Source organism: Hyaloscypha bicolor (genome assembly GCF_002865645.1).
Source record: "Hyaloscypha bicolor E unplaced genomic scaffold K444scaffold_19, whole genome shotgun sequence".
NCBI classification, from domain to species: Eukaryota; Fungi; Ascomycota; class Leotiomycetes; order Helotiales; family Hyaloscyphaceae; genus Hyaloscypha; species Hyaloscypha bicolor.
In genome coordinates, this window is record NW_020194521.1 from 113,281 (window position 1) to 137,288 (window position 24,008).

The window sequence follows — 24,008 nt, forward strand, 5'->3', positions numbered from 1 at the left end:
GGGAAGGCTGGCATCGCGGCTTCTATTTGCGGTTAGCCTCACCTCGGCCGGAAACACGCCGCAAGCCGATTTTCAAGATACGTCCATGTCCTCGAAGACACCTATTCCGAAGCCTTCGTCAACTCGCCTTCTTCACGCGCATCCTCGACATTGAAATGCGCCATGGCGCCTCTTGTCGATAATCCCCTGATCGCATCCGCGACTCTTCACAATCCTTGTTGGTAGCCCCTTTTCCTCGATGGCGAACTGCCAAAATTTCTAACAGCTTGGTAGTACCGCTCTACCTCCATACCTATGTCTGGCCTTTTGCGCTCATCTGGCCCATCTTCCTGCGATACTACCTCTCGGAAGACCTATACAATAAGCATATTGGAGGTCAAGAATGGACATTCGTTTGGTGCGGAACAATCATCACGGCGCAAAGTCTGGTCTGGCTGAGCACCAACTGGAATGTTAACCTGAAGGCTCTCTTTACCTCGACTACGGCAACCAAAGTCGAGGATGCCAAGCTGATCAAGGTTCTTCCGGTTGCAAATGCTGGGTCTGCGGAGATCTGCAAGATTGATAGGGACACCGTAGGTCACGGTCCTTCAAAAGTGGAGGGTGTAGCTGACAATGACCAGGCTGGTGGCAAGAAGAATGTCTCCTTTCTCTTTCAGAAACGGCGTTTCCTCTACAATCTATCCACGAACTCCTTCGCTCCTCTGACCTACGCTATCGACGCCAATCCGAAGCCTCTGCTCCTCAACTTCCAGCGATCGAGAGGTATCACCACCGAATCCGAGATTTCTCGTATTCATCAGCATTATGGCGACAACACCTTCGATATCCCGGTGCCCACCTTTTTGGAACTGTTCAGGGAACACGCTGTGGCGCCTTTCTTCGTCTTCCAGATTTTCTGCGTTGGATTGTGGATGTTGGATGAATACTGGTACTACTCGCTCTTTACCCTCTTCATGTTGGTCGCCTTTGAGAGCACGGTTGTCTGGCAACGCCAAAGGACACTGAATGAGTTCCGAGGAATGAGCATCAAGCCTTATGATATATGGGTTTACAGGAAGAACAAATGGGAAGAGACTCAGAGTGACAAGCTTCTGCCTGGCGATTTGGTATCTGTCGGACGTACAAAGGAGGACAGTGGCGTTGCCTGCGATATGCTCCTGGTCGAAGGAAGTGCTATTGTGAACGAGGCAATGTTGTCGGGAGAATCCACCCCGCTGTTGAAGGACTCGGTTCAACTAAGGCCATCGGACGCCAGAATCGAACCGGAAGGACTCGACAAGAACGCTTTTCTGTACGGTGGAACCAAGGTTCTACAAGTCACGCATGGAAACTCCGAAGAAGCTAGACCTCAACTTGCCTCTGGTGTTCCACCTCCTCCCGATGATGGGGCCATGGCTATTGTTGTCAAGACTGGATTTGAAACCTCCCAAGGAAGTTTGGTTCGAACTATGATTTACTCCACGGAACGTGTCTCAGCCAACAACGCCGAGGCTCTGTTGTTCATTCTCTTCTTGTTGATCTTTGCGATTGCAGCCTCCTGGTATGTTTGGGACGAAGGTGTCAAGAAGGACAGGAAGCGATCGAAGCTTCTCCTGGACTGTGTCTTGATTGTTACCAGTGTCGTACCTCCGGAACTTCCCATGGAACTCAGCTTGGCTGTCAACACCAGTCTTGCTGCTCTCAGCCGCTACGCTATCTATTGTACGGAACCTTTCCGCATTCCTTTTGCTGGACGAGTCGATGTCGCTTGTTTCGACAAGACTGGAACCTTAACCGGAGAGGACTTGGTTGTGGAGGGAATTGCAGGTCTCGGCTTGGATCACACAGGAACTGATACCCCTCGCGAGAAGGATGGTGCTCACAGCCACATCACCCCTGTTTTGGAAGCTGGATTACAGACAACCCTCGTCCTTGCCACGGCACACGCTTTGGTCAAACTTGACGAGGGAGATATTGTCGGTGATCCTATGGAGAAGGCCACTTTGAGCTCTCTTGGCTGGACTCTCGGCAAGAATGATATTCTCAGCAGCAAGACCATGTTCGCAGCCAAAGGTGCATCTCATAGTACTGCCTCAAACACAGTTCAAATCAAGCGACGTTTCCAGTTCTCATCTGCATTGAAACGTCAAAGCTCTGTAGCAACGATCATGGAGCATCACCCAGAAACTGGCAAGAAGATCAAGAGCACTTTTGTTGGTGTTAAAGGAGCTCCCGAGACCATCATGAAGATGCTGGTCAAGGTTCCAACTGATTACGAGGAGACTTTCAAGTACTTCACTAGAAAGGGATCCCGTGTTCTCGCTCTGGCTTACAAGCGACTGACTACCGACACCGAGCTTGGCTCTGGCAAGATCAACGAGCTGAAGCGTGAGAATGTGGAGGCTGACTTACACTTTGCTGGCTTTTTGGTTTTGCACTGCCCTTTAAAGGATGATGCCAAGAAATCTGTCCAGATGCTCAACGAAAGCAGTCACCGTGTTGTCATGATCACGGGTGACAACCCGCTCACTGCCGTCCACGTCGCTCACGAGGTTGAGATCGTCGACAGAGATGTCCTTATCCTGGACGCCCCTGAACACGACGACTCTGGGGAGAATCTGGTCTGGAGAAGTGTTGACGATTCCATCAGCATCCCTGTTGACCCCACTAAGCCTCTTGACCCGAAAATCATTGGAAACAACGATCTTTGCGTTACTGGATACGCTCTTGCGAAGTTCAAGGGTCAAGTTGCTCTCTCATCAATCTATCGCTATACTTGGGTGTATGCTCGAGTTTCACCGAAGCAGAAGGAAGAGATTCTGATGGGCCTCAAAGATCTTGGGTACTATACTCTCATGGCTGGTGATGGCACCAACGATGTCGGTGCTCTCAAGCAGGCGCATATTGGTGTGGCGCTGCTGAACGGATCTCAAGATGACCTCAACAGGATTGCTGAGCATTTCAGAAACACGAAGATGAAGGAACTTTATGAAAAGCAGTGTCAAATGATGGCCCGCTTCAATCAACCCCATCCCCCAGTCCCAGTTCTCATCGCTCACTTATATCCTCCTGGACCCACGAACCCACACTACGAGACAGCAATGAAGCGAGAGGTCGAGAAGAAGGGAACTGCCGTTGCTCTCAACGAAACTGCTTTGGCTGATAAAACCAACACCATCGAGACTGTGACGTCACCAGCAGCTCAAGCCCTCCTCGATGCCAAACAGCCGAAAATGAACGACGCTCAAAAGAAGGCTAGCAGCCTGGCTGACAAGTTTACTCAAAGCATGATGGAGATGGAGCAGGAGGACGAGCCACCCACTATCAAGCTTGGCGATGCTTCAGTTGCTGCTCCTTTCACTAGCAAACTAGCCAACGTCATCGCCATTCCCAACATCATTCGACAAGGCCGCTGCACGCTCGTTGCAACGATTCAGATGTACAAGATTCTCGCTCTCAACTGTCTCATCAGCGCCTACAGTCTTAGTGTGTTGTACCTGGAGGGCATCAAATTCAGCGACGGTCAAGTCACAATCAGTGGAATGCTCATGAGCGTCTGCTTCCTGTCCATCTCCAGAGCCAAGTCCGTCGAGGGTTTGTCGAAGGAACGTCCTCAACCTAACATATTCAACTTTTACATCATTGGATCTATTTTGGGCCAGTTCGCCGTCCATATCGTGACTCTGATCTATGTCGCCCGTTATTGCGACAAGCTTGCTCCGTAAGTTTCAAATCCAGGTTTCTATGAAATGTTACTGACATAATTTAGACGTGATCAAAACATTGATCTCGAAGGCGAATTTTCGGAATCCTTGTTGAACAGCGCCGTGTATCTTCTCCAGCTTATCCAGCAGATCTCCACGTTCGCCATCAACTACCAAGGCCGTCCCTTCCGCGAAGCACTCTCCGAAAACCGCGGTATGTACTGGGGCATCATCGGCGTCTCCGCCATCGCTTTCTCCTGCTCCACGGAATTTATCCCCGAGATCAACGAGAAGATGCGCTTGGTGCCCTTTACGTCGGACTTCAAGACCACTCTCACCACAACCATGATCCTCGACTACGTCGGATGCTGGGTTATTGAGAAGGGGTTGAAGGCCGCATTTAGCGATTATAAGCCTAAGGATATCGCGATCCGCAGACCGGATCAGCTGGAGAGGGAGAAGAAGAGGGCTGAGGAGGCGATTCAGGAGAAGATGAGGCTCGAGGAGGAGGCAGAGCAGAAGAAGATTGAGGCAATTGAGCGCGCGCTGGCGGAGAAGGGGATCAATCCAGGCACGAGGATTGTGCGGAAGTAGGAGTGTATAGTGAGTGATAGACTGTAGTTTATAGAATTTTCTCGCATTATTGGTCGAATCCACTTCTACTGGATGTTTGGCTGCACATCTTCTCTCCCCTTCTCTCACAATCTTGTACATTGAGATGCCCCTCGGACGGCCGGGAGCATATCTTTATTGTTTTTATATTTGTGGAACCGAAGCAAATCCTGCATAGAAGGGTTTTTGCAATCCGTCTAATATTCCATGCGTCTCTGGATAATTGAAACCTCGCTTGGATTTTGTGCCACTTCCCATTTTGACCCCTATTAGCCCCCCCCCCCCCGATTTACAAGGCCAGTCACGTAACGACATAATACAGGGAGCGCATCCTTCCAACTGTTCCATCAAAATGGGTGAACGACTGCCTTCTGGGCTCCTCTAAGGTGTGAAACCGCACCCAGCTGCTTCATACTGCACCCCACCATCTTCTCGACCATTCCTCCTCATGCTGCGCAGTCATTCTCGAAAACAATTGAAGGGATCAGCCTGCTCTCCATCGTGTTATCCCAGCATCTAGATAGTCCTCAACTCGATTGATCATGAAATTCGCTGCCATCTTCTGCCTTGCCTTGGCAGGCTTGTCTTCTGCGCAGGTAGGGGGGAAGGCATCCCTCCAGAAAAGATCAAGTCCCACCCATTCCCCTGTTATTAAATGCCTTATCTTCTAGTTCGACAATCCCTTGTCTAGAGAAAGCGACCGCATTCCTCCCTCTTCATCGGGAGTCTCTTCCACAAACCAGTTTATGTCATAGTCTATATAGACCGAAGGAGCGATTGTAATAAGCTCGCCTGAAACCATCCTGGCGGTGGAGAAAGAGGAAGGTTTTCACTTGAAATGAGCGAAAGATTGCTTCTTTGGCCTTGGACTTATTTTTCTATTTGTTCAATCTCAGAAATTGGCGTACTCAGTATAGAACTAGGCCTAAAATTTGAACTTTGATACTTAAGTTTCTTTTCGGTCTTGCGCCGTGACATCATTGACCTCCTTCTATCTAAGACGCGTAGAACCAATACCTATACGACAATTAGTATTTATATCCGGGATTGAAGGTGATTTGACTTACTCAGCAGCATATTCAACCTCAAACGTAGCAGGCATTCCAGCACAAGTAGTAGGTGGTTTACCCCCAGCTGTATTAACTCTATAGACTTCCTTCAGATTGCCAGTGGCCCCACCTCTTGTCAACAATTTGAGCCAAGTAACGGCACCAAAGCCCTCGTCGTCTTGTCCTGTGGGCTCACCAGCAGGAGCCGCCACTGAGTTATTCTTTGCACAAGTGGCGAACCCCAAGTCCATCGCCGTTGTGCTAAGGTTGAATATGGGAGTCGTAAGATTGGAGAAGTAGTGGTGACCACTAATGGCGAGGTTAGATGGTGAGAGTGTGGCTTGGTCGATGTCCGTGAGCTCAAATTGTAATGCGACATTAGGCAAGACGGAAAGGAGGTCAGGGTAGATTGCGGCTACGCATGATGCGTTGTAGAGAGTTGCGACTGCGCCGAGAGCGACAGGTGCGGCAGTCTCGTTGGCGCGGCAGGAGTAATTTTGAGTTCCCCGTCCGATAGCTACGTGTTTCAAGGTAAGGCCGGTTGACGGAGGTGGTAGCGAGGTTGGAGCTTTGAAGTTATGTCAGTTGGATTGAATTGTAGCGTGAAAGTTAAGTAACTTACAAGCGATAGGCATCACGGCATTGTTCATATTGCACACAGGCGCTTGTGCCATATTCTTCTCATCTTGAACTTTCCGTCCCAGTAATTGAAAGTAACCCGACAGAACCCTCATCTCCACTGATCGCGCTGCAGCTGAAGTAGAATAGGTAGGGGCGGAGAGAGCAGTTGCGCACAGCACAGAGGCTGCCCATAGTGAAGAACGCATAGTGACGGGTCCAAGTAGAGAAGTATTAAAGAATTTCAGGGCGGAGGAGGAGGAGGGTGAGGGCCGAAGTATGAAAAGGAAACACTGAACAGAACAGTGGATATAAGATGTAGAGTAGGGCGTTTCAACAAAAGTCACCTCCGACACCTTTCCTTGCCCCTCCAGCAGACTCAATCTCCACCGTGTCCCAGTCCAGTATTGGTTTTGATTTGCCCTCCCGCAGTCCCCGAGCCGGTCGCAAGTAAGTGGGATATCTTGGCGGTCAAGACTTCACGTTGGAGAGAAGTTTCCCACTAGTCGTCCCGTTAAAGGGTGGGGTAGCTGCACCTGCATATTCTCTGTTGAGGTTGGAGAGCATTGCTGATAGGCCAATACTTTGAGGGCTGGAAGTCCGAAGGATGAGTGAAGATGACGCTCAAAATAGAAGGGCAGAAGCGGAGATGCGGGGTGACATTTAGTAGAAATTAAGACTTGCGGGACGCGAGTGCCGCAGATTCAATGCCGTGGGCCGCGGCCAAGAAATGCCACGGCCACGAAACATCGAATGAAAATTTACGAATAGATTGTATCACTCCAGAATGGATTATTTCGGGTTGGATGTGAAACAAATGTGAAAGAAGCTCGCATGAGAGAGGCTTTTCAGCGTGAATTAGGAATGACATCAAGATCAAAAAAAGGGGGGGGATGTGAACTTAAGCGTGATCGTCACGCCACGGCGGGCTAAATGATCCAATTGGCCGGGCCTAATGTCACCCTTAAGAAAGGAATGGCTTCCCATATGACCCTGCGACTGGAGAGAAGGCGACAGCATGGCTGCAGTGTCAACGTCGAGTCGTCTGAGTCGCTTCAGTAGCCGCTTGTAGAAAGTGATAGCCAGAGCAGAGCACGAGATGGGCAAATGTGCCTGGAGATCACTGTGCAGCAAGTGCCTGAATCACAGTGCCAATGCAACGTCCGCAAAGATTGCTTTGATGCTTCGAGCAACATTTCTCCTTCTACCATCGCGGATTTCTAATTATAAGAGTAGCAGAAGTAACCTTGAGAAAATGCATCAAGTCACCATCTTCCAGCCCCTTCACACAATTAAAATCATTGAGGAATCAACTTGTCATGAAGCTCCTTTGTCGATTTTTGATCGCGATCGCTACCGCTATCGCCTCTGGCGCCAACCCCGCACAAGCTACTGCGGAGTACAGGCTTACCACTATTCTACCATGGATCTCCAAAAACTCGACCAGTGTTGACCTTGGAATTGTCGTCAACGGCACGTATTATCTGTCTGATCGCACCAACGCTGTCGTGCACATCGTTGACCTCGCCTCCTCCACCGAGACAGGTCGGATCACGGGTTTCAAAGGCGCCACAATCATCAACGGAACCGTCAACAAGCCCACGTCAGGACCCAATGGTCTACTTTACATCCCAGGTCGCAATGAGCTATACGTCGGAGATGGCGATGGCAGCGTCAAGATTGTCGACCTGAGCAAAAATACCATCGTCGACACCATCCCTCTTGGCATCTCCAAACGCGCAGACGAGATGACTTACGACGCAAACAACAAACTGGCAATAGTCACGGGCCCCGATGACGATATCGCCATACTCGCCTTTATCTCCGTCACAGACCGCAAAATCATCCATAAAATCTCTTTCGACAATGCAACCAACGGCATCGAGCAGCCAGTCTGGAATCCCGCAGATGGCCTCGTCTACGTCTCCGTCCCAGAAAGTAACGTCAACACCGGTGGCGAGATCGATGTTATCGAAACCACGAACTTCACCACCACGAAGATCCTACCCGTCACCAATTGCAGCAGTCACGGTATCGTCTTCGGCCCCAGCAACCAACTCCTCCTCGGCTGCTCCCAGGACGCCATCCTCGCCGACAGCGTTGGCCATACCCTTGTCGTTGATGTCACAACAGGCAAGACCGTTGAAACAATCGACGGCATTGGCGGCGCAGACCAAGTCGCATACAACCCAACCCTCAACTACTACTACGTCGCAGCATACCAATACCAAGTCAACGGCAGCGCGACAGGCGCTGCGGATCCTAAGGTTGGCATCATTGATGCGGCTACGGGGACCCTCTTGCAAACGCTTAAGACAGATAATGTTACGGCTCATGCGGTTGCGGTTGACCCGAAGACCAACAAGATGATGATTCCATTGGCGGGTAAGGGAATTGCGATTTATGACTTTGTTGTTGGGACGAGTACAACGACGGCCACAGCTACAACGGCTACCGCAACGGTTATGACAACCAGTGCTGCTAACAGGCTGGGGGTATGCTCCGTTTCTCTCTTCTCTTTTGTTGTTGCTGTTTTCTTTGGCGCTGGGGTAGCCTGAAGTTGTTAGGAATAATGTAGTCGCTGCACCCGAGGCGGTGGTGGTATTCCCTTGTTTTGCTACAATCGTCTTCCTGCTCATCTTCTACTTCCCGGCAGGAGTAGTGTCGCTTCATCTCCTGTATCTAGGATCCATGGGTGGATTACTGGTATAAGATACGAAGCAGCTTATAATACAACCTGATAAAACATTACTTACCCTTCGTTAGCTGTGCGGTACCCATGCTGTGTCCAACTATATTAAAGCAAGTTATAAGGACCTTGTTATTAAACTCCTTGATTTCGTTGCTCTCCTCAGGTTAAGCTTCGTATTAGAATTATTTGAATTGCTTGTTTATAGCGATTTGGTCCTTGCTTTTAGACTTTAATATAGTATTCTAGTAATAGTAACTTAATTAATTTGCTATATTTCTTAATACTCGAATACTATATAGCTCAGTTTTATAATAGATATAATAAAGGACGTTTTGCTTATAGTAAAATCTGCTAAAGCTAATCGTATAAATAATAAATTTAGTTCAAGTAAAAAAGACTTTTTAAAGATATCTTTAAATAAAATCGTTGTACGAGGCAGGGAAAATGCAGAGATGAAGAAAAGAAAGGAAGAGGGGAGATGCGGGATAATACTTGATTACTAATTCATACTAATTGATACTAACTAATTCTGCGCAGAATCGAAAATAAATCGATGCCTCAGGAATTGTTGCCGAGCCTGACCAGAGTCACTGGTTGCATTAAGAAAGTGCGTGTGAGGCTGGACAAGCCCTGGCTCGCACTGGCTAATGACCACTGCATTTAGCTGCAGGCCGGATTGAGCAGTCGCGAAAATGAAAGCAATACCGCAGAGCTCAGGAAGTTGCATATCTCTGGGAATTCCTGGAAATCATTGACACCACCCACAAGCTCGCAAGCGAACCAATCAAAAGGCCTAAACACCCCCTTACCATCCCCTCGCTTCAAGCCCTCGAGGCTTCATGTGTGCAAATCTCGGAGGTTTCCAATAAAACAAGCAGAGATATATACCTTGTAGAGATAAGATTTCTAGCTATAAGGCTCCTTCACTATCTTACAAGAATTTGCACAGATGTAGGCACTGCGTTTTTGAAGCCATTTGGCTCAGATGGGTTTGTGCGAAGACGCCCAGCATCTGACACTTTTAGACCTTTCATGGGCCCTGTAAGTGTGTCCTCACCTATGGAGCCTTCACTATCTGCGGAAGCATCCCCTATGTCGTGAGATCTCTCACATTGTCGAGAAGTCGTCATCGCGGATGTCGCGCAATCGCAGGATCAGAAAGCTGTCTGTTGAATTGGTACTAGTTTACTAGTCCTTCCAGTACCAGGTTCAACTACTAATATTAGCTTCGCCACTCTCATTTATAATGGTTTACTATGGAAGCATATGGAATAGCTCACTATGGAAGCTCAGTGAACGCTCACTAATATGATTTATCAGCTGATTTATAATATACTAGAGGAAATCGCCACCCACTAGTGGGTATATAAGAACTGTACTTTAGATTCCTTCCTCTCCCTTTTTACTCTTCACTCTCCTGTATCTAGTCATTCTACAGATTGTCAAACTCCAATATATCGATTTTCCATCAATAAATCGATCACTTTCCAATACTGTCCTTCATGCGTCTCCGTATAGATTATACCTTCTTACTCATCTAACTCCCATCCAAAGGGGCTTGTGAGCTCACAGTCTTCATCAGGGTAGATAACTTGTAACGACATCTGCTAGAGACCGGGAAATACATCTTTCTCTAAGTTTTTCAAAGCGAAACAGATATTTCGGATCTGGAATGATTAAATATAAATTCTGCGCCTTATAAATAGAATAATATTATTTTGTGTTGGGAAATACGTCTTTTAGTCGTACGTTCAGTTGTGCTACGTGATTTTCGCTTCGCATAGATATGGGTTATATTGCGTGGAAGCAGGTTTATTGGAGTCGGGTATGTAAGTTGCTGCTTATATGCAATAGGCAGCAGTAGTCATGTGATACAGTCCCGTGACCACAACGAGGTCGTGCCAAAGGTCAAAACAGCCACCGGATTCTAGCGCGCCTCTCGTTGTTGGTCCGACTACTTGCAGAAAAGGCGTAATGTGCATAGTTGGCCTTCCTTTCTCTCCCCAGTTCTTTGGGACGATTGCTTGGCTGCAGCTGCTGGGCTTTTGCAAAGATGTTCGATTGGCGGTGTGGTAGCAGGAGCTGAGAAGCCAACAGTCACAGACACATTTCTTCCAGAAGGGTGCCTAAAGTATTCGAATTGGTAGGTGCACACGAAACCAATCAAAGCAGCCAAAAAGGGGCAATAAAAGATCTTATTAGTTAGAAAAGTAGATCTCGCACGTACCAGGTCGAATATTTATAGCACCCTACGGTATCGCACGCTGACGCATGGGCATATGTACGCAGGGAGTTGAAGACTACGATATATCATATATCCAGGACTTATTTCTTCCAGGCATTTCCAAGAGTATGAGATATTAGGGTAGTGTATTTTTTCTTTGCGCGTTCATTCATGTCGTAAGTACCATTTCAATGGCGGAGGGCCAATATTTCTGGAATTTGCCATTTGAAAGATTGTATATCAAAGCCTCGACCAATAATTCTTTTTACTCGAATCTATTGTTGTGCTTGGTGGCTCAGTGGCTTGTAGGGCTGAAAGACTGAGGCTGCCTAGCGAGAAGTGATCTAAGAAGAGGGATGCTTTGCTTTCCCCCGTGCCACAGCCTTTTTCTTCTCTCAGCTTCGACATTGCGATTTCACCAACATGGGCCTCAAAGGTCTACTAATAGCCTGCTTCCGGGTTTCAGCCCTAGTCGGGGCGCAGACGATCCCACGGGACACAATCCTAAATATACTCTCATCAGATCCTCAACTGAGCGGGCTTTCGACAGTTGTCAACTCCTTCCCCCTCCTCGTCCAGCAATTTAACAAGGCAGATAACTTCACATTCTTGGCTCCAACTAATGACGCTATTTCATTATGGCTTGCGACGAATCGTTCATCGGATTATATCCAAGCTACATTACAGTACCATCTCCTGAGCGGCACATTCCCAAGTGCATTTATCGCCAGCACGCCAATATTCATTCCTACAGCCCTCACAAGCCATTCGTTCTGCAATATGACTGGTGGTCAAAGGGTAAAGGCAACATCTAACGATGGGCATCTCTTGTTTGGTTCCGCGCTACAGACTACAAGTAATGCCCTCTCAACGGTAGGAATCACCGTATCTTCAGAAGCCCTGAGATCCATCCGAAGACTAACAGTTGCTGAAGGACATAATAGCCTTTGGGGGAATCGTTCACATCATCGACAAAGTCCTGGAACTTCCAATCGGACCTGCTCAAACAATCGTGGCCGAAAACTTAAGCTATTTCATCGCCATGGCCGAGAAAGGAGGATACCTCAGTGCAGAGGCTCGGCCTTTCGTCGATGCCTACTTTAGTCGGCCCGACACCACATATTTCATATTCAATTCTGCCAAGGCGTTGGCGCACTTGAACGACACAAGCGTGAATATAACTACACTTCTAAACTCATCGGGTTATGGTCTTGCTCCTCGAGTAATTTATTCAACGGCTTTTGTGAACGGGACTCAGATTATGACGGTTTTGGGTCTTCCCTTGTTAGTTACGGTACAAGATGGGGATACATACATCAATTACGCGAAAGTTACCTCAAGGGACAACTTTATCAGCAACGGTGTATTTCATGTTATTGACGAGTAAGTCTACAGTCACTTGGATTTCATGTATGGTTCAGAGTAAGATCTGACTGAAGGACTTTCAGTATTATAGACCCGGGGAATATAACAGGTCCTCCTCCGTCCTCCACAAACACAACCGAAGCACAGACTTCGATGCACTTTTCAACAGGAGCAAAGACTGGCATAGGAGTTGGTACAAGTGTCGGGGTTCTAGCCGTGGCTGCGGCATTAATCTTTATATATCGCAGGAAACGAAGCTCGAGTTCATGGATGGAGAGGAATTCAAATACATGGAGAGATAAGAGGAGACCGGGAGAGCTAAGTAGTAATTTACTGCTTGAATTGTTCCAGTTAGGAACTGACAAATCTACAGTCGAGTTGAGTGCAAGATCCTGTCACGAGTTACCAGAATTGCCAACGACGGAATCGGCTGTTGAGCTGCCTGCTGGATATGGTTTCCAACAAGAGATTGGGAGAGCTTTTTAGTGACAAGCCCGTACAGGTTTCTAAGGCAACGGAATGTCCGAAAAGCCAATTCCCAAGTGCGCACCATACATAAGTGTTCTTCTCAGAAGTCATGCGTTGTGACTTCGAGGTGACCTTTGCGGTCTGTTGCAACTTCCTTTCTGCCCGCCGCGTGGCCGTGTCGTGACTGGACAGAAAACAAGACAGATAACGGGGCCCTCATCTGCGTTCACAATGAAGGATATGGGCGTGCAAATCAAGCTGAGATGAAGGCGGTGTTTGGAGATGATCCTGCAAGCGCCTCGATGAAGAATGGCGGCGCGGATTGGGTTACGAAAACCTCCCCGCGTTTTGAGGTTGCGAATGGACAGCATGTATCGCTGACGAAGTGCCGCCTTGTGGGAGATCTGCTCCCGCCGGATAGACCGAATCGTGTGAAGATTGCGGTTTATGAGATACTTTGAGATAGGTCCATGGAGTCGGTGGAACCAGAGGGTTGTAGAATCGGAGGCGGCAGTATAGAAATACATACAACGTTTTAAAAGTATATATAAAGTGTATAGACGTTGCGAATGCTTGTAAGATGATCTAATATATCGCACTTTACGTATTTACTAAATTAGCAAGTAGAGAAGACAGGGGCCCGCTTGCATAGCAGGTTGGAGTGCGAAGAAGTTCTCCATTTTAACGCTATTGAAAAAGATTCCTGGTCAGTTTGGAACCAGCTCCAACTCCTGGCCTTCGACCCAGTTCCCATGCAACCCCGCTCTCAACCTGATAGGAAGTAATACAATAGCTTGTGGTTTGGAGAAATCTCTGGTATCGACCAAGTGCAGCTCGCTCGTCATTAACTCGTAGTTATTCACCAATGCAAGAAGGTAACCGTCACCTTCTTGGGCATCTAAAGACCGTGGAATGAAGACGGGCTCTTGAACCAAGTGTTTCGGACCGACAAAGTATTTCTCGCACTTGCCGGTAACCTCGTCAAAATGTCCTAATGCGTTATATGGTGGGTGTCCGCCACCCATGACGGGGCCAATAGCAAGGAAATCAGTGCCTAGTCTTGGATCCATGAGGTCGCAAAAGATGTGTCGGTGTTTCGACATCGAGAAGCGGTCATCGATGCGGCAGAATTCGATGTCTTCTTTCAAAATGATTTGCGGAGTAATATCCAAGTTGCTTGCTTTCGGATCGATGGCGAATTGCGCGAGGTGCGACGTGATTTGGTGCGGATCTGGAGCATTTCCTTGTGCGTCTGGCCACCAGAAGAAGACATTCTTGTCACTAATGGGAAGTTCGAGCATAATTTGTCCGTCATCTGCCTCGTACGCGTTGGATACATGGCCTGGAAAAGCATTCGGGGCTCGGAACCACTGTACTACACTTTAGCCATACTGCAACTGCGAACATGAGACTGCCCCCAAAAAGCCTCATACCTTGATATCTGATCCTTGAGCACCTCGCCGGGGAAGGACCCCGATATAGAATGGGATTTCCGAATTCCATTGCCAGTGCTCTCCACCTTGCTTCATCCGTTCGATGTCACACGTCTGAGGAATTAGGGGGAAAATTACATAGTTTTCCGTAACTGCAAAGTCATGAATCATGGCAACTACAGGGGATACCATCCAAACGACTTCTTTGAATCGACCGCCTGGACTAACAGTGTAGTAGCAGATATCTGGCGTGGCGTCACCTTTTGCTTCGTAGCCAAAGCACACAAGTTCCTTGGTAACAGGATCGATTTTAGGATGAGCAGAAAATGTCAAGCTGGGAAGCTGCCCATTGAAATCCCAAAGCCCAATCGTCTCCAAAGTTTCTGGGTTCATGGCGTAGGGTGGAGAATCCTCTTTGCAGGCCAGCAACATTCCGTTGAAGTAAAAGATGTTCGTGTTGGCAGTGCTTCGAATTTTGATCTCAACAGCGTCTGTGTATTTGTTGCGATATTTGCCTGCATTGTCTAGGTCAGGACCAACTCGGGCCTGGAAGTTGGCAAACTACCTACCCATCAAAGCACGCTGCGCCTCTTTCTCCTTGAGAAATTTCTCGGTGCGAACATATCTCTGCTTGAAATGAACCTTTCCTGACTGAACACGAAAGGCGCTGACGTTGCCGTCGCCGTTAAACCACTAAAAGCAACCGAATAAGTTGAAAGACCACGATCAACGCCTCTCAGCCCACGTAAACTCACTGGATCGTCTTCAATCAACGGCGGGAGCTGTGGATCTGGCATGACACGGTAGAAAGTCCCATCCAGCTCAAGAGGAATAGAGCCGATGACCTCGAGGTTCTGGACCTCCCCTTCGAAGCGACATGGTTTCATAAAACCCGAGAACTGTGGAAAAGGGGGGAATTTCTGCGAGGCCTGAGGAGGCAGGCTGCGGAAGTGACCGGCCATGATGGGCAAAACAGGCGTAAAAATGCAAGAGGAGAGTTGAGACCAGTGAGAATTCTGGATCTCGCGGGACTGCGAATGTGAAGGAACGTGATCGGAAGAGGTATAGGAAACCGATCGTAACCTATGACACTTGACAAAGTTCGCATTGCGTGGTCAAACAGCATGTGCGCCTATCTGGAGGGAGTTTCGAAGGGGCGCGAGAGCGGGGGCAGGCAAGGGAGCCGAGAAGCGGACGTTCCCAACCCCACATCCCGGCCTCGCGGCCTCGCCCTCTCCGATTCTTCGGCGCCAGAATGCCGGAACAAGTCTAACTAATGTATCTCAATATGGAATCTCAAATTACTTGGATTTGAAAATACTTTTTCTTGGTAATCGGATGCGCCATGCCTGGTCCCTGCATCGGCTCCAGGTTCCCCTGTCTCTCCCCGGAGTCGACCAGGATCTAGATCGGGACAATATTGAAGCTATAAGCTAGTGAAAATGTCCTATGGACAGCCACACTCTATTTACTGGCGGTCAGTAACAATCCTGCTATTGGATGGCCAGATCGAGAAACAAGAACAACTCTTGCGTTGAAGAAATCGCGGCTCTATTGTACTTCCCATAGAACTACCGATACAGATGCAGACCCTCCGCAACCATGGCCATTCTCAGTGTTATACCGCTCATTACGACGGCCAGGAAGTCTTATCACCTTCGCCCTGTCGTTATCCTGCGAATATCGTTCGACCCCAGGTCAGCCCGGGCTCAGTCTCCACCTCGGCGTCATTGTTAATCCAAGGTGCCGATGAAGCCCAATGTCTGGTTGCAGTTGAATCGTCATCATTGAATATATATTAGATACTCATCTCTAGTGAATTGCTGCATAATGCCAATATAAGAAGTGGTTATGCCAAATCTTTGATGCGACGACGAGGCTTCTGCGTTGCTCGACTGGAGACTTTTGAAGTCAACTCAACTGTGCCCCTTGCCGCCAACCATGCGGTCATCCAGGTTATGGGAAACAAAGAGCATTCACTTTCCCTGTAAAACACAATAACAGATGATCGAACTTGGAACAGATAAGTTTATGTCTCTTTGGAAACATAGACATTTTATATAATGAAGCTCCTTGGGGGGTTTGGCTCGCATTTACAGGTTACAACTCGGTGAATTGACCTTTCGGCCTCTATTTTCCCTCTTAGATCCTCAAGTTCCTCAACTTCCCTGGGCGATACCATCTACCAGCTTATCTCATACATACCAGCAAAGATCTAGTGAAAGCAAATCGATACACAAAGGCCAAGCGATAAGCAGTTGCTTGATAATTTCCCAACGGAACTCAATGCAGCCCCTTACATGCCCAACTCTCAGCCAAGTCCGGATCCCCCGCCCCATCCCACCTCGCTTGCATCGGATACGGACAAACAAGTCTCTGCCTCCTCACCCCCTTCTCAACCCTATCATCCACAAACTTCGTCGCCACCAACTCCTCCGGCGCGACACCCTCCTCAACCCACCTCATCAACGCCAACACCACATCATGTCTCGGATCCTCAAACCCCGGAATGCTCTTCACATTCGCTCCTAACGTAGAATGCTGGCCTCCACCACCGATGTACCAAGGTGCGTCTCCGATAGAACCGCTGCAGTGAAGTAGCCCGGGGATCAGATAGAGTTTGTAGAATGAAGGTGTGGAGACGCCTTTGGGGATGAGGCTGCGGAGGATCTGTTGGTGCAGGTAGATACTTGCGGTTGCGGGGATTAGACCATCGCTGTAGCCGTGGTAATGAATGAGTTTCCCACCTCGAGCAGCGAAAGGGGAGAGGTCGAAATCATCGGCATTTGCTTGACCGGGATTTGTCTCATCGCCTAGTTGGACGGTACGGAAATCGAAGTTCGTGGCCCAGTCGTAGTCTGTCGTGGTGAGATTAAGCAGGAAGTTTGAGACCCAGGTCGTTCCCATAGGGTGTGGTAGGCCCGAGTCAGCGTAACTCATGAATCCGCCAAATTGTGCTTCTGCTCCGCGAGAGAGGTGGGGGAATAGGAATGTGTTGTTTGTATCTACCCAATCGCTGAATGATTTATCGAGAGTATTGAGCTGTGATGCGGTAAGACATTTGCTTTTGTCGGATTTTGGGCCACAGAGGAGAGTTTCAGGGACGAAGATGCAGCCTTCTGGGTTGGAGATAATCCCATCGATGAGACCGTCCTGAGGATCGCATTGCTTCATCACCTCTGCAGCAATAATTGTGGCGAACAAGGAAGATGGAATGTGATTCGGCCCATTAAGTGGCAGGTTCCAGAGGCTCATTGTTAAATGCCATGGCTGGAGATGCGATGTCCACCACGCTGGGGCAGCAGATATAACACCGTCAAAATCTTCTGGAAACATTTGGAGTTCCTTCAGACCTTGTCGTCCACCAGTCGAGCATGACGAGAAATACGAATACTTGATCTTCGAATTGTAATATTTCTGCGTGATAACCTTAGCGAGCTCGACAGATTCATGCATGGCTCGATATCCCCAGTCTTTTTGCGTTTCTGGGTTGTGCAGTGCCCAAGAAGCGTCGGGCACAGAGGACGTGTGTCCGGTATCCGTTGACATGGAAGCAAAGCCAGATAAAGCTGATGATTCCATGTCATTCCAATTAATCCCACCTCCGAATCCCCCATTTCCAGACCCCATGAATCGAAGATTCCATTCATCAGGCAGGAATAGACCGAAGTTGAATGAGGAGGTCGTAGATGATATCACATTCACTGTGATTGCACACAGCGCCGGGAGACCTGTTGCTGGGTGTGGAAAGGGTGGCGAGGGTTGTGACCAGGTGCCATTGGCTTGTACAGGGACAGCGTTTATGATGGATGCGTGTGATGGGAGAAATGAAGAGAGAGCAGACGGTGAGCATTCAAGTACAGGGCCAGCTGTACTCTGAAACACAGGTATGAGACCCAAGAGAGACTGCGCAGAAGTCTTCAGTGTCGACCACCAATTGCCAGTCGAGAGTTGAGAACTGTTCATGTTGCTCTTGGGACTTTACGATCCCGAGGTTATCTTGTCCAGATTATGTAGATTATGTAACGTTCTGTGTGCACGTCGTGGGAAGTGGTGCACGAGGGGCGGGGCTGACGGAGCTGATGAAGTCCCGAATCGTGGGAGAAGTCGCTGGGGTAACCTTAAAGAACAGGCCAATCAAGGAAACATGAGGATATTTGCTGCCCTTCAGTATATGCTAGCTGAGGATCGAGGAGAGTTCAACTCAAAGAGATGCAGAATTTTAGGGTAAATGCGCATAAATGGGTAAAATTTGCCCGAGATTCGATGGACGGAAATCCCCCAGGGTACCGAAGTCGGTAGTGAGGACTGCGACAAGGATACAACGGACCCAGCAACCAAATTCCGCGATTCGCCAAGCTTCAAAACGGCAAGAACCTCACCAAAATCTCATACGACTATCTAATTGACTGAAAAACAGCAACGTAATCTTGCCCTTCAAATAAATCCAAATTATAGATAAATACAACGAAATGCGAAGCGGCTTGAGGCCAAATACTTCCCTTCCTTCCTCTATCTCTGGGTGAGGCGGGCGTGAGTCACGCTCTCGCTTGAGACTCTCTGCTGATGCCATATGATTGGCTTGAGAGAAGGATCTCCCCTGCTAATGACTCGCAAGACCGCCTACGAAAATACGAAAGTCGAAGTATTAATTCGCGAGCTCGCATTCCCTACATGTTGATTGGCCAGCCTTTACTCGCAGCCCAGGACTAAGTGAATGGAGGCCAAAATTTAGACGAGGCAAAGAGCAAAATAATAAGAACCCCGCCTCGTCTAACGTAATATGCCATGCAACTAATATCGATTGCCTTGACCTCAACTACAACAGAAGCAACACGCTACGCCTCTTGCGACCTCAACTCTCTCGCGACTTCACTCCTCCTGGCAAGATGAGCCGCCCCAGCACGCCGCGCACGCCGCCTCCGCCTCCGCCCCCCACCTCCGCAGTTCGGACCGGTCCAGCTGCCCCGACAACCGTCGAATCCCCTCGCACGCGTCTAGTCCATGCTCTAACGTCTCTCGCGGCTCGAGGCCTTTCAGACCTTCGCCATGGTAGGTTCCCCCCGATGACGGCGACGCGTGCTAAACGCGCCTTAGGCCCTACGCGCTTCTCGTCCACCAAGCCCGCGTCGCGGACAAGGAGGAGAAGAAGCTCATCATCCCGACCACGCTAAAGACGCTCATCGGTATTTGCGACGCCAGAGGAGTGGATTGGTCTGTCGCTTTGGAGGGCTTCCGTGTCCATGGCAATGAAGTGCGTAGGGAGGATACCTTGTTCAAGGTCGTTATAGATGGCCCCAAAGTTATAAGTCAGCACTCTTTGTTTGGGATATATGTGGAAGTGCAATCCCTGAAATACAATTTGCAGGAGGTTGGAAACAGCTGAAATACTGAGACCCATCCAAGTGAAGAGTTGGTGGAGGCTCCTCCAGGCGCCAGAACTCTGACGAAAGTGAAATAGGGACCCACACCCAAAGATCTTGGAATACGCCGCCGAGGCACTTATAGTAGAAGCAGCTGCCTGACCGAGACCAACAGGCACACAAACAGTAGCGGATATGGGAGCTTTGGGACCGCGGGGCGCGGACAGACCAGCAGCTTTGGCAGACTTTACGGTGTGAGATTCTATTCTCAGGGGATCAGCATGCAGTGTCGGCACTTCGGTGAACGACAGGAAACTGGAGCACATACCGGTACGCCTCGGATCCCGGGTACTATGGGTCAATTTTCTCTTTCTTGCGCATTTCGTTCAGTCAGTAAGCTTGCCGCTCTTGCTCAGGCGCTAATCACCCTCGGCTCACTCTCGGCTCCGTCAACTCGCCTGAGCAACCTGAGCAAGATTTGCCACATTGTCACGTGTTTTGACTTCTCGCTTTTTGGCTAATTACACTTGACCTGACCTCTATTCGTCCACGGTACGGGGAGCACGGCACAATGACCCCACTAACCCCTTGAACCCGCCATAAGCAGACCTCCCCGAATTTCTCTAGGCTATAGCCACCGAGTCCTCAGGTCCCATAATAATTACAACTTTACCTCTTTTCCTATCCTCCCGATCTGGCGTGGGGAAACTCATATACCGCAGCCTCTGCGGCCGCTCCTCCCCACTAATCACCACGCCCTATTTTACTTCCCTCCGCAAGAAATAATTCTTTATCCTCAGCCACGCCTACTCACGCCTCTGGAAAGGAAGAAAGAACGCCACGCGCGATGGACTTGCCAACTCGTTCGTCAGCCTGGTGTACGGAGGTCTGTATCTCGCTGCCGGTACAACACCTTCTCCACGCGTGTTGAGCGGACGCTCTGGAAAGTCGCGGTTGTGGTAACGGCAACGGCATGGTCGGTTCTCATGCTGTCGCTATGGCTCTCGGTTCTACCAGACATGGATATCATGGCAAAGACGGATGCGGAGTCCAAGAGGAGGAAGAGGTTGATAAGGCGGGTTTTCAGTTCCGCTTGTAAGGTGTTTTTTTTATTTTTTTTAGCGTTGGACTAGTTCCCGTGGTGTTAGTGAGGCTTTGTTAGGCGAATTGTTTGCTAGTATGAGGTCGTTACCGAAGGGGAGTTATGAGTTGTTAAGCTAGAGTGACACGTGGCCATATGCATCTTAAGTTACTTTAATAGGGTAAAAGTTCTACGAGGCGTAATAGAGATACAACTTTACTAAAACTTAGGATGAGTCTATTCTCTCTAATTATATATATATATAGTATAATAATATAATAAGAGTTTCTTAATAGTTATAAAACGATTAATATATATTATCCTATCAAGTTGTTTTGCGCCTAAGTGCCTAATTTCCTTAACTTCAAGACCCTAAAACCTCTCAGCAGCAGTCAATAAAGAGCCGTTAAGCAAGCTTCTCTGCCTTCTCTGCCTTCTCCAACTCTTCTAGGTCCTTTGACACGCTCTTTCTATTAGTGTAATGAATATATACAGCCCAAATTATTAGAACTAAGAGTGTCAGAGCAACACTCGCAATAGCATATGTCCACCAGAGGCGAGGGACAGCTATACTATCAGAGCGCAAGTCAACAATGCCTGCACCATATATGCTCTAGCAATTATAAGCAGGGGCATCCTTATTATATCGATAAAGATTGGGAGCATACCGCGATGAATGTTGCGGGTAAGAACAGCAAGCCTAGTACAGCAATAGTCTTCATTGCTCGACCATCTTGAAGGGTGGATCGAGCAATATTTTTTGAAGCCCGAGCGGTGGAGAGATTGATCCTACTATCTCTTTGCGAAATCTGGGATGAGAGCTATTTCAAGTCAGAACAGCTATTCTAGTAATCCAGTTCGGGAGTTACTCACAATGGCGATTTGCACTTTCGTCCTGTCTTGCAACCGGCTTCCGTGATATTGGCGATTTGAGCAGCTATTCATCAAGGAGTTAATCTCACACTCAATGAGCGTGCGGCACCTTCTAGGAAGCATAGTTAAATCTTGCTCATGACGGATTGTTTCATAGAGCTCAATCGTTTCCTTTGAGAATTTCAAAAGGTTGAGCTCAAAGTTTGTCGTACAGTCAAGCCACGTCAAGTTCGTATTTGTTTTGTGAAGCCACCTGGTAAGTGATTCGTCGGTGCTAATGCCTTCATCGAAGCTCTTGATATCGAATCCTATCTTGACGATGCGTTGCTCCAAACCAACGATGGACATATCAAGCTCTTCTCGCCACAATTCGTTTCTGCATCCGTATTCCTCACAAAGAATGCTCAGTATTTGGAGTGGCGCCTCTTGCAACATTCTTTTGCGCGCATATAGGCGGTGTACTACTGCATCTAGCATTTGATCATCCTGGATCATTAAGAGGCAAACTGTCGAGCGGTCACTAATTCTTATACGGAGCACGAACGAAAAGTTTGCTTCCGAGTGAGGTGTTTTGACAACAACGGCTGCACTACGTGATAAGTGATGCGAACGTGCGATAGCGGAGGCCACAACTTACAGATCCAGCCTGGAGACTCATCATCCATGAAGCTTATGAAATGAGCAAAGTGGCCAGTCTTCTCGCATAGTGCCTCATAGAATTCTTTCGGAAAACAACAAGTGTCCATAATGCTAACAAAGTGGCCCTTTCTAATCGCGAGATCTCTGTTCATTGGCAGTCCATATGCCGCTCTGCCCGGCGGATAGTTAATAATGCAGTCTCCAAAGTTTGAAAGTATCGAGACCTCACAGGAACACAATTTGAGGTTTGGTGGTCTCCTCCTTGTCCCCATTATCAATTGGACCTCTACATCCGCTGATCAAAGACTAGGTGCACCGGTTACCATTCGTAAATAACCAGGAACATATATCACTAACCAATTGTTCTAACTTGCCCTCCAGTTCATGGTCGTGTATCCAATTTCCGCTGGTGCTGCCCTCTTTTACAGCCTTATTGCCCAAAGTCTTTTCGGGGTTAGCGGGGGCGCTCAAGTCAAAGTACCCAATCGTAGTATGAACCCCAAATGTGAGCGAGTCAAAACATGCTTGGTGTCGATCGCCCATGATTTGTTCGGCGGATGTAGCATTGCTTTTCACGAAGGTGGTGTTCAAACTTGGCGTTTCAGATGCTTACGAGCCTGGTCAGATAAGGTTAAGGCTGCATTTTAGGCATTAAGGCTCACAAAAGCGAATATTATCAACCACTTCTTATTTATTTAGGAGTTGACCATCCGTGGCGCTCCATTAATACTTGAACCCGGTGTTCCTGCTTTAAAACTAAGCTCATTAATCCAATCTTGTGGTATCCTTGCCCATTCTTCTAGGACCATTTCTTCAGGCTTGGCGATGTTCCACCCTGGAACATTCCATGGGACGCTCCAGCCGGTATCGATAAGTATTAGGTAATACCGGTATTGGAATATTCTAATTGTTCCAAAATAGCAAGGATAAGGCGAAAATAACATGGGTAAGCAAATCCGCTGCTATTTCCCTTACTATAGCTCCATTCCTTACTTTTTACTTACTTATATAATTAATTTACCTTAACTATATTCTTAAAATATCTTCTTTAATTAAACTAAATTATTTCCTTATAATCTTCGAGATAGTAATGTCTTTTATAAACTATTTAAAGAAGACTTCTTTAATTTAAAAGTATTCTTATTATATAGCATTTAATAAAAATAAAGCTTTATTTTATTATATATATTATTAGATTCTCTCTTATTATTATAAAATACTATTATTATAAGAAACCTTAAAAAGTATATTTAAAGGCATTATTTACTTGTTTTCTTAAGCTTATTAATTTTAAGAACTAAAAAAATAATTATTTAATAAATTTAAGGACTTTATTATTAAGTTTAAATACTTAGAAATATAAAGAAATTTAATTTATAAGTTCTTAAATAATAAATTAAATAAAGAATTCCTATAAAAATATTAATTATTTTTATAATATAATAAAATAACTAGAGTTTTATATATTTTATATTAAGTTTTAAATAAAGCTTATAAAAGTATATTTCTTATTTTATTATTTTTATTAAAGTTAAAGAATTATAAGTCTAGTATAAAAATACTATATAATAAGTTCTTTAATTAATAATTTTATATATTTATTTCCCTAAATATTTATATCTTTTTAAATTACTTTTTTTATTTTATTTATATATATATATTATAAGCTTAAGTATTAAAAGATCTTTTTTATTTTTAAACTAGTTTATAATTATTTAGAAAAAGAATAATTCTTAATTCTTTTTCTAGTTTTAAAAAATATACTATTATATAAAAGCTTAATATTAAATAAAATATATAATATATATAAATTTATTTTATTAGCTATATTATTAATTTTATAATATAAGCCCTTTTATTCTCTAAATTAATTAAAATAAGAAACTTGAATTATATAAAAAAAAT

General features: G+C 47.0%; 8 protein-coding genes across 8 annotated transcripts; 3 read left to right on the forward strand and 5 right to left on the reverse strand.

Annotated features, from left to right (window-relative positions):
* The first annotated feature begins 14 nt into the window (after positions 1–14).
* Positions 15–4,532, forward strand: K444DRAFT_554815 (uncharacterized protein). Its single transcript, XM_024876669.1, has 4 exons — positions 15–217; positions 274–575; positions 624–3,703; positions 3,752–4,532. Exons 1-4 carry the CDS (start codon positions 163–165, stop codon positions 4,278–4,280), a joined length of 3,966 nt encoding a protein of 1,321 aa, XP_024741449.1. The 5' UTR covers positions 15–162; the 3' UTR covers positions 4,281–4,532.
* Positions 4,533–5,111: 579 nt separating this feature from the next.
* On the reverse strand, positions 5,112–6,598 carry K444DRAFT_554819 (uncharacterized protein). Its single transcript, XM_024876670.1, has 3 exons — positions 5,970–6,598; positions 5,366–5,915; positions 5,112–5,315 (listed from the first exon to the last, which is right to left on the reverse strand). Exons 1-3 carry the CDS (start codon positions 6,172–6,174, stop codon positions 5,294–5,296), a joined length of 777 nt encoding a protein of 258 aa, XP_024741450.1. The 5' UTR covers positions 6,175–6,598; the 3' UTR covers positions 5,112–5,293.
* Positions 6,599–7,240: 642 nt separating this feature from the next.
* On the forward strand, positions 7,241–8,734 carry K444DRAFT_608907 (YVTN repeat-like/Quino protein amine dehydrogenase). Its single transcript, XM_024879469.1, has one exon. The coding sequence runs from the start codon at positions 7,285–7,287 to the stop codon at positions 8,521–8,523; it is 1,239 nt and encodes a 412-aa protein (XP_024741451.1). The 5' UTR covers positions 7,241–7,284; the 3' UTR covers positions 8,524–8,734.
* A 2,570-nt stretch (positions 8,735–11,304) lies between these two features.
* K444DRAFT_625798 (FAS1 domain-containing protein) lies at positions 11,305–12,732 on the forward strand (the record flags this gene model as incomplete). Its single annotated transcript, XM_024882570.1, has 3 exons — positions 11,305–11,754; positions 11,816–12,264; positions 12,330–12,732. The coding sequence occupies 3 exons, from the start codon at positions 11,305–11,307 to the stop codon at positions 12,730–12,732; spliced, it is 1,302 nt and encodes a 433-aa protein (XP_024741452.1).
* A 547-nt stretch (positions 12,733–13,279) lies between these two features.
* Positions 13,280–15,253, reverse strand: K444DRAFT_660335 (carotenoid oxygenase). Its single transcript, XM_024886449.1, has 4 exons — positions 14,903–15,253; positions 14,717–14,840; positions 14,148–14,662; positions 13,280–14,084 (listed from the first exon to the last, which is right to left on the reverse strand). The coding sequence occupies exons 1-4, from the start codon at positions 15,107–15,109 to the stop codon at positions 13,422–13,424; spliced, it is 1,509 nt and encodes a 502-aa protein (XP_024741453.1). The 5' UTR covers positions 15,110–15,253; the 3' UTR covers positions 13,280–13,421.
* A 917-nt stretch (positions 15,254–16,170) lies between these two features.
* Positions 16,171–18,413, reverse strand: K444DRAFT_608908 (tannase and feruloyl esterase). Its single transcript, XM_024879470.1, has one exon. It carries the CDS (start codon positions 18,111–18,113, stop codon positions 16,431–16,433), a length of 1,683 nt encoding a protein of 560 aa, XP_024741454.1. The 5' UTR covers positions 18,114–18,413; the 3' UTR covers positions 16,171–16,430.
* A 675-nt stretch (positions 18,414–19,088) lies between these two features.
* On the reverse strand, positions 19,089–20,078 carry K444DRAFT_287692 (uncharacterized protein). The gene has a single exon (XM_024871633.1). The coding sequence runs from the start codon at positions 19,834–19,836 to the stop codon at positions 19,318–19,320; it is 519 nt and encodes a 172-aa protein (XP_024741455.1). The 5' UTR covers positions 19,837–20,078; the 3' UTR covers positions 19,089–19,317.
* Positions 20,079–20,917: 839 nt separating this feature from the next.
* K444DRAFT_660338 (uncharacterized protein) lies at positions 20,918–22,667 on the reverse strand. The gene is made up of 6 exons (XM_024886450.1): positions 22,461–22,667; positions 22,333–22,409; positions 22,102–22,274; positions 21,465–22,048; positions 21,260–21,412; positions 20,918–21,204 (listed from the first exon to the last, which is right to left on the reverse strand). The coding sequence occupies exons 1-6, from the start codon at positions 22,644–22,646 to the stop codon at positions 20,998–21,000; spliced, it is 1,380 nt and encodes a 459-aa protein (XP_024741456.1). The 5' UTR covers positions 22,647–22,667; the 3' UTR covers positions 20,918–20,997.
* Between the last annotated feature and the right edge of the window lie 1,341 nt (positions 22,668–24,008).